Genomic DNA, 8,638 nt, shown 5'->3' on the forward strand with positions numbered 1-8,638 from the left:
AATCCTGATGCAAGTAGGCCTCTCCATTTTTGTAAACAAATGACGTCATAGTGTTCGACAGCGCCACCAATTTGGTAGAGTTGAACTACGTTTGAAGCTAGGGGGTGAACAAGGGCGCGCCCGAACGCCACAGCCTTGAGGGGATTAGGGTGGTCCCTGAAAGGGACACAACCTTCGGTCCTACTTTTCTTTCAGAAGGAGGCAGCCAACAAGTGTCCATTCGTGGAACCCATCCCTCTCCTTCCGATCTGTTTCGGTTTCATGCAGTCTGTGTACCAACGTCATGATGACGTTTTTCGGGTAGAGGTCTGTTACTGTTGTGTCGTACGGTGCCATAACAGCGGGAGGATGGCTAAGGCAATGACTCCTTCGTCGAACTTTGGGAATCATGAACAGCGTCCGCCAGTATGCTTCGATCATCAAGAGTAGGCGCGAAGGACTTGTTCCTTCCAAGTCCCCAAGACTCCCAACCATATAAATACGTCGCTTCAAATAACATCACTTTATTATAGGATTCCCCCTCCCCCCCAAGAAAAATAATATAAAGGTGGAGCTTATTCTCAGTACCGCGCATACACTCGTTTATTGAACATATGATGCGTAAAGGAGGTCATTCTTCGTAGGCAAGATGTTTCTTCTGCATGTGTCTTCTAAGCTCGTTGGGATGACGAAATCCCTCGTGACACGAGCGACATCTATGAGGAAAGTCTTTGGTATGAACACTCGCTGTGTGTCTTTTCAAATTACCACATTGATTGAAGCTTTTCCCGCAATGAATGCAGGAATAGGGTTTTTTGCCTGTGTGGATGAGAAGGTGTCTGGATAGAGTACCCTTTACTGCGAATGTCTTTCCGCAGTGTTCACATACATAAGGTCTTTCATCCGAATGAATTCTCTCGTGTTTCTGTAGAACACATTTCTCTTGAAATGTAAGACCACATGTGGAACACTCGTGATTCCTCTGTCCTTCGTGAACTGTCCTTGAATGTCTCTCCAAGGCAGAGTTCTGTGTGAATCCCTTAAAACACACTGAACATACATATAGCTTCTCTCCCGTATGAGTTGTCTCGTGCTTTTTAACATTACCTATATAATCACTGGAATAGTCGCAGAAGGTACACCGATATCTTCCTCCCCTACGAATGTGCTTGGCCTTGTGGTGCTTCTTGAGGTACTCTTCGGATGCAAACACACTGCCACACAGGGTACACTTAAAGACACTACTCTCTTTACACTCCTCTTTGTTACCTGGAAAAAGAATGTAAGCGTTAACGCCAGTACGATAGCTATATATCTAATCCCAATATATTCCCATCCCATTATCCCATCTGACAACTCTGCTAACGTGCCCGCTGCAAGTATACTTGCAGTACTTTACCGATCTATTCGACGCCCCTCAACAGCCGCGGTCGTTTCGGAGCATTTATTTGACCAATTGAACCTCTGTATGCAATAAGGGGATAAGTCAACTTATCCCCTTATTACTATTTTTGCTGGGATGACATCTACATACCAGTATGCACCTGTGAATGAAAGTTTGGGACCTTGTTGTGATTTGCTGGCCCGCTACAGCATGGTGAAAAACGGGAAATGCATGTGTGTCAATGGGACGGACAATCAGATCAGGCCCCTTTTCTCGGCTTGCGATTTTTGGACTTATCCCCTTATTGCATACAGAGGTTCAATTATACGTAGGGAGTGACTTTTTCGGGTTAAATGCCTTTCTCAGATTCGGGGGGTAAAAATCGGGCGCTATTTTTAAATCTGTAATTCGGGGAGAAATCGGGCGACAATTGTGTTCAATGTTCAATAATTGTGCCTTCGGGTGTTATCGGGTGTTTTTGTTTCTCCTCTTGTCTATTAAGTCATTTTCTGATCTCTCTTTTTTGTTCTTTTGTTGTTGTTTTTGCGAAATTGTGACCCTCCAGCGGTAATCACCGAAGGCATAGACAGTGTTGACACACCTGGGTGTATTGCTTGGAAAGTAAGTGACCCATATTCTTACATGTGTTACACGTGGCGACCTTTGTTCGTCTTCAGTGGGAACGTCACTTGAGGATTTCATAGTGACTGGAATTCGGGGAGAAATCGGGTTTAACCCGAATTGGTCGGAGGTCAGTTCGGGGGGGGAATAACCGGGCGGAATCGGGTTTAACCCGAGAAAGTCACTCCCTAATTACGGGTATACGAGATTGCCAAGATTACGAGGAACGATTCTCCCAGGCCCGACCTACTTATAACGACCTAATTATGACGACCATGTCACGGCACCCCTTCCCAGCGCCGCACTTGGAATCTAGTGGTGGCGCTAGTCAGCGTCCCAGTTATTGCTTCCTCAACTTCTACGATACTTTTTACGTCAGCTTATTTTAGTATTTCTGTACAAGCGGTGGATATTCCACGGAAGATGTTTCATTCTGAGGTTTATTACCATCATCATGGGGTTGATTACCAAACTGGGGTTTTCATAGGAGCTATTGCTGTCGTCTGCTACGGCAGTCGTACCTACGCTTCTGCGCGTTCAGAATTTCCATCGTCCAATCGTGATGCAGATCTCGCGTGCCGGTGAGTAGCGCCCCTAGCGGATCGTGCGGACAGGCTTCTCATAGGAGTGTCCGATTATGACATGGTCCCTTGGACATTGCACATGCTGCTAGTAGGTCGCGCTCTGCGGCCGCACATGAATGTGACCCTCCTTCCCTTGTTTTGGAGGGAAGGATGTTTTGCGCGATCGTGATATTTCCCACTCAATCTTTTCTTCTCTTTTTTTTTTTTTCATAACTCTTACCCTTGCCTTCTTCATTGACTACATCCTGTGTCTTAGAAGTGACGATTCCCAGTTCCCTGGCAAACTGCGCTCCGTACCAGACGAGCAGCTCCGTGCCTGGTGGAATGTTCTTGTAGGTTCTGTAGTAGATGGAACCCTTGTACTGGAAGGCTACGAGGTTCTGTTCAGCCTCCGAATTGGCGCAGTTGATGTAACGCATCCAGTTGGACACCGACAGAGGGCGAGCATCCACCAGGTAGCGCTGGCCACGGCTGCGAACCTCCCACGTGTAACCGGTACCCTGATGATAGAACGGATTATTTTTCTTAGTTGATATTCATTCAACAAAGTAATGCATCGCCATCATTTTTATCATGCCACATGTAATAACACATGTACACAATGACCTTTTTCTTCCTTCCCCCCATTGAGATCCCTTCGCGACGTATGGCCCTCTCGTATATTACATATCGCTCTAGTAGCATCTCGCGCAGCAAATATTTTGTGTGATCGTTCCTAATATGTACCCGCATGGCTAACTAAGCACACGATTTCAATTATCTCATGTACCATTTGCTTGCTGAATTGCATTTGGCAACATAACAAAGACTAATGCGGTAATGCCTTGTTGATGTCCTCGACGACAACACCCTCATAGGGCCCGAAGCACGTGCGCTTGGCAAGCCCCACCATGGTGTAGACACCACGTTGTGCCCCCGAGATGGAAGACCTGCCCAGGACGAGGCCCTCCGGAAGTGTCAGATCCGCTCGGCAGGATGTACCCACGGGTACCTGCGGTAAGAGGTATATGTCACAAAGCGTTTGTCCAGTTCGTTAGTCAACGAAACGTTTATTCGACTTGTTAGCGTAGGCGATCCAAATTTACTACATCGTCTAGTTTTTTCTGCTTCTAATAGACTTGAACCTATTTGTAAACAAGTGACGTCATAGTGTTTGGCAGCGCCACCGGTTTGGTAGAGTTGTACTACGCTCGAAGCTAGGAAGAACAGGGTCGCGCACAAAAGTCACGGTCTTGAGAGGTCCCTGAGAGGGACGCGACCTTCAGTCCGACTTTGTTCTTTTTTTTTTCTCTCTCTCTCTCTAGCTCTCTTCTTCTTCTTCTTTTCTTAATAGGAGGCAGCAAACAAGTGCCCATTCGGGGAAGACTGCCATTTCCTCCCGATTTGTCTCAGTTTCAGTCTGTCTACCGACGTCATGACGACGTTTCTCTGGTAGAGGTCTATTCGCGGTGTTAGTATAGACAAGGAAATACCGACTGCCAGACTAGACGTCGGCATATCTTGATACCGTAGTGAGCACTGATAAATATTTGACTATTTATCAAGAGTTACTGTTCTATTTCGTTCAAATCGATGTAACATATGAGCCCGCGAGAAATTACGTACTACATCTGAGTTAAACTGCGGTAAGAAATAATGGTATAATCACCACTCGTCTAGTACTAATGCAAGGGATCGTGCGTGTACACTTTGCAACCAATTATTCTGTTATTATTGATTAGATTTAGATATCCCGTTAAATGAGCCAAGTTCCACGCATTTTCTCTTTTTCTTTTTTGACTTTTCTCGGCACGACTTTTGTGTCAACCTTGCTTCTTTCTGTGTGGGACGCTTACCGGCTTGTCTTGGATATGTTTGAGAGGCCCATGTATTGGACAGTCCCCCAGATGAATGTCACCACAATCTTCGCAGTCTAAACGGGAATCAATTATCGACTCATCACATACGAGATCTGGACAAAACAAGATACTGGGACCCACTTTGACTGTACTAGAGTTATTTAGACTATTTAGTAGAAGCTATTTAGTGACTCTAGGCTGTACTATAGCAGTGGGAGTAACCAGAGCGTCGAACCGAAACATTTTTTTCGGTTTGTTTCGGGTTCGGTCATAAAGGTTCGGTTCCTTTTCAGCTCCGGAGTTCACATATATCGGTTCGATCAACCGGTTCAGAGGCTGTAAACTGGTTCGCAACCGGTTCGAGGTTCTAACATATGCTACAAAATTATAGGTAGCCACTAAAAGTGATACAAGATCTCTTAGTTTAGTTTTTTATGCATTTATTTTCGTTTTTCGACCAACAGGATCCCCTTTCATCCCTTCCTCGAGCAGCGTGCCGCCAATCTAGGCAGGCAGACCGTTCGAATCCCCACATCCCAGTCCACCACACACCAACCCAACCCGAACCGGTATCCCGAACCGGTTACCGAAGTTTTTATATCTGTTCGGTTCTGGCTCGGCTCCAACATGGCGATAATTACGGTTCAGTTCCGGTTGAGTTCCAGCTAAAAATTATGGTTAACTCCGGTTTTTCCGTTTCGGTTCCGGTTCGGTCCGACACTCTGGGAGCAGCTGTACTATATAACAGTGTACTATAGCAGCTTTAAAAAAAGTGAAAGAAGGTCATGTACCGAGGCCGAAGATATCACAATTATAAAATTATGTGGTCCCTTTTTTATATGTATTTCAATAACACCATCTAAAGCACTTATCTACAGCATGAGAAACACCGCCACGCTAAGCCTAACGACATCGGATGCGTAATCTTGCGAAAGGTATAAGCCTTGTGTTATGCCAGGTAAGCGTTTCTTTAGTTAGGGTAGGTCAGGTTAAGTTAGGTTAGGTTGGGTTAGGTTAGGTTAGGTTAGGTTGGGTTGGGATAGGTTAGATTAGGTTAGGTTGGGTTGGGTTAGGTTAGGTTAGGTTGGGTTAAGGTAAGTTTGGCAAATTGAGGGGTCTGGGGGCGCCCCCTCCCCGCACGCACGCACGCGCTAGGAGGTGTGCGGGTGGGGGGGGGGGCAGACAGCGCTTGAATAATAAAGATGACGGAAGCCAGCTCCATATTGCTATAGTTATGGTGATATGGTTCTTCTAGCTTACCATAGTATAGTATAAACAAAGAAAAATAATAGCAGACACTTACAGAGATAGTCGTCGTCCTCTACATGTACTTCTTCTTCGTCGTCATCTTCTTTGTAACTAACCTGCTTTCGGTTTCTCTTTGGGTACCTTCCTTCGCTGGAACTCGACTCTGAGGATGCTACATCTTCGATAGACACAGTATCGTTTGAAATTGATAAGATCTAATAATAACTTACCGTCTATTTGTAGAGTGCAGGTCCGACGAGGGGTTACCCTTTCTTTAGGGTTAACCGTCTTCTGCTCCACCTGGCAGGGTTAGATCAGATGTCACGTGACATAATGCTAAAAAATCGCATTCTCTTCAGCCGTTTCAAGACAATCTCTCTATCACTTCTAATACGGTAGCGTCATCTTGTAATACGAAATATCACTTTTTATTAGGAGCGGCCCTTTAATAATATTGAAGCCAGGGATTTCCCTACAGGATGTGTGGAGGAATACCCCCTCGGGGGGGGGGGGGCTGTAGGGATTTCCAGTAGCCAGGGATTTCCCTACACCCTCCTTGCATTTTTGCAACCCCCCCCCCCCCTGTAATTTCTCAGGAGACCCCACCCAGCTCGGCCACCAACACGTACTGGTAGTGAGTCCGGCGCAGGGAATTACATCCTGTGCTGTCAAACTTTGCCTGTAGGACCACAGCCATGCAGTTGATCGTACCGTGCATTTCTTCCAAAATAATTTGAAAGCGACTGTCCAATGCATGTATTGCGCTCATATACGAGCAAAAATGCGTGCGGGCACGCAAACTCAATGTGGATCATCAAGAACCATTCGCGCCCAACTCAATCGAGCGAAGTATCCTGGTTTTTTCGTCTAAGGTTTTCAGTTGCTAGGTGTTCATTGAACTTCGTGAGACAAGGTGCTGGTCCTTTTTCTTTGTCGGACGTGTGATTATGCATTAATGTTGAAAAGCCGTTCATAATGAATCTGTATTCTAATGTACTGTGTTCTAACATATAATAACAGGTACAAATAAAACGGGAAAGCTGTGCAGATATGTAACGAATTGTGCCACGATACTTTCGGTGTCTAAGAAAAATTCCGTAAGTGGAACCTTCACCAAGCATACCCCCCCCCCCTTTGAAAGCTCCCCCCCCCCCCCCCAGCAGTGAATTTGTGGGGAAATCACTGAGTGAAGCATAGCTCTTGGCTTGTCGTGGCTTGCTAGTATTGGCTCATACCCTCAGAGAAAAATGTCGTGTGCAGCATATGTGTGCGAGATATAATTAATTTCAAAATTGTTTTTGTTCAAAATTTACAGATGCATACCTTTGTCCGTACGACATCAACTGCTGTTGGGTTCACTGCAAAGAAAATTTTAATGTTGAAATTATCCTGATAGTATTTATGAATGCTTTTATTATACCTTGAAAGGAAATTTGCATCAATCTATCTTTGGCAGGTTTCCGGGTCATAAATTCTGGTGTTGGGTACTTGAATCCTGCGGGGGAGAGAAAGTCTTGTCAAGTACTTGAAGGCGATGCAAGAAACGTTTCATCTCTTCCTGCTTTTGGTTCACAACTGACTACAAGGGTATGGAAGTGTAATCACAGTTCAGATGTTAACGCGTGTTGGCGAAACCAGGTCTCCCTAAGTATGTCTATATTCCTTTATTATGCAAAAAACATTACTCGAGCTCGCTGCTTACCAAGTTGTGTCAACACTTCATAGTTCTCCTTGACGTTTTTGTAGCGGACTTTGCAGAAATCCGATAGCTGAGACCATTCCTTCGCCGAAAAATAACATCGAATGCTTCTAAAATCCTCATCGGACGGCATAATTTTCTTCTTTGGCGAGAACTATTGCCAGGGAAAGACAATATATGCCGTAAGCCGTAAGTCTGCAAGCTACACTCCGGCGCTCGTCTGCTAAGCAATAAATTTAAATAAAAAGGAAAACAAGCCCAGTCAGCGCGCGAAATACATTTTTTTAAATGTTCGTATCATTTTAATAAGCCATCCGGTAGCTTAATAAGAGGGCTAGAAAAGATTTGTTTTGCGCTTCAGCAAGCGGATGCAAAACAAGTCCAGCGGTCAGCAGACGACACTTGCGCTCGTTTAGTTCCGGTTTCGATATTCCCTGGTCGGAGTTCGTGAACGCGCAGGATTGTCAGTTATGCTCATTGCCCCTGAGTTATACAACAATAAAGTATTTTGATGCAGTTTTGAACACCCGTTGCCCTACCCTGGCTAAAACCCACTCAAGAGCATGCCTGATGAGCTGAGTAGCTGAGTGAGCAAGTGGAGTGCTGGGCTGAACATTTGGTGACAGTAGACCGCAGACGAGGAAGAATATTTCACGTTGGAATAACGTTAGAGCAGTATGTGAGATGAAACTTTTATTTTGTTGTTTCCGAGTTGTTTACTGATACCACTCTAATCTCTTAAAGGTGGAGCTACCGACATTGTCATCGCGATATGTCCGCCGCCCAGCTGAAGTGGAAACGAGCGCTGTGTCTTGAGCTGTTTGAAAGACAGGTTGTTTGCTTTTAAATACTCGTGAGAGAAACTATACGACGCTGACACGCTGCGTGTGAATGCATAAGTTACACGCGAGACAGTGAATTGATAGGTCTTCCGTGTATCGACTGGCTCCAATGCCCATTCTCTGTAGAACGTCAGAACTCATTGTCAACGGGACGGGCTTATCTGTGCGGACGGATTGTGGATCATGTGTGGGGCTCCCGACGGTTAAGAAGAAGAGAGTATTTTGGGCTTGAAGGTGAAGTAGAACCTTCGTTCAGATTCCGCTTTTGCTTGTCAACTACGTTATGTGTTCGTTCTTGCGCGCATTCGAATGCTATGCGAAACTATTGAGTAGAAAGTAGCGACGCAGACAGTACTGTCGTCGCAATGGATAGTCGAACCGCTGTCAGACTATCGATAGTACAAAAACTATCTGCCGTGAGAACTGCCGATAGTCGACGCCGT

At 45.4% G+C, this 8,638-nt stretch overlaps 1 protein-coding gene across 1 annotated transcript; it reads right to left on the reverse strand.

Annotated features, from left to right (window-relative positions):
• Positions 1-584: 584 nt before the first annotated feature.
• On the reverse strand, positions 585-7,486 carry LOC135374855 (histone-lysine N-methyltransferase PRDM9-like). The gene is made up of 9 exons (XM_064607782.1): positions 7,357-7,486; positions 7,075-7,149; positions 6,978-7,012; positions 5,885-5,954; positions 5,710-5,832; positions 4,404-4,480; positions 3,392-3,559; positions 2,789-3,068; positions 585-1,248 (listed from the first exon to the last, which is right to left on the reverse strand). Exons 1-9 carry the CDS (start codon positions 7,484-7,486, stop codon positions 611-613), a joined length of 1,596 nt encoding a protein of 531 aa, XP_064463852.1. The 3' UTR covers positions 585-610.
• Between the last annotated feature and the right edge of the window lie 1,152 nt (positions 7,487-8,638).

This window comes from Ornithodoros turicata, unplaced genomic scaffold, assembly GCF_037126465.1.
Source record: "Ornithodoros turicata isolate Travis unplaced genomic scaffold, ASM3712646v1 ctg00000783.1, whole genome shotgun sequence".
In the NCBI taxonomy this organism is placed as follows: domain Eukaryota; kingdom Metazoa; phylum Arthropoda; class Arachnida; order Ixodida; family Argasidae; genus Ornithodoros; species Ornithodoros turicata.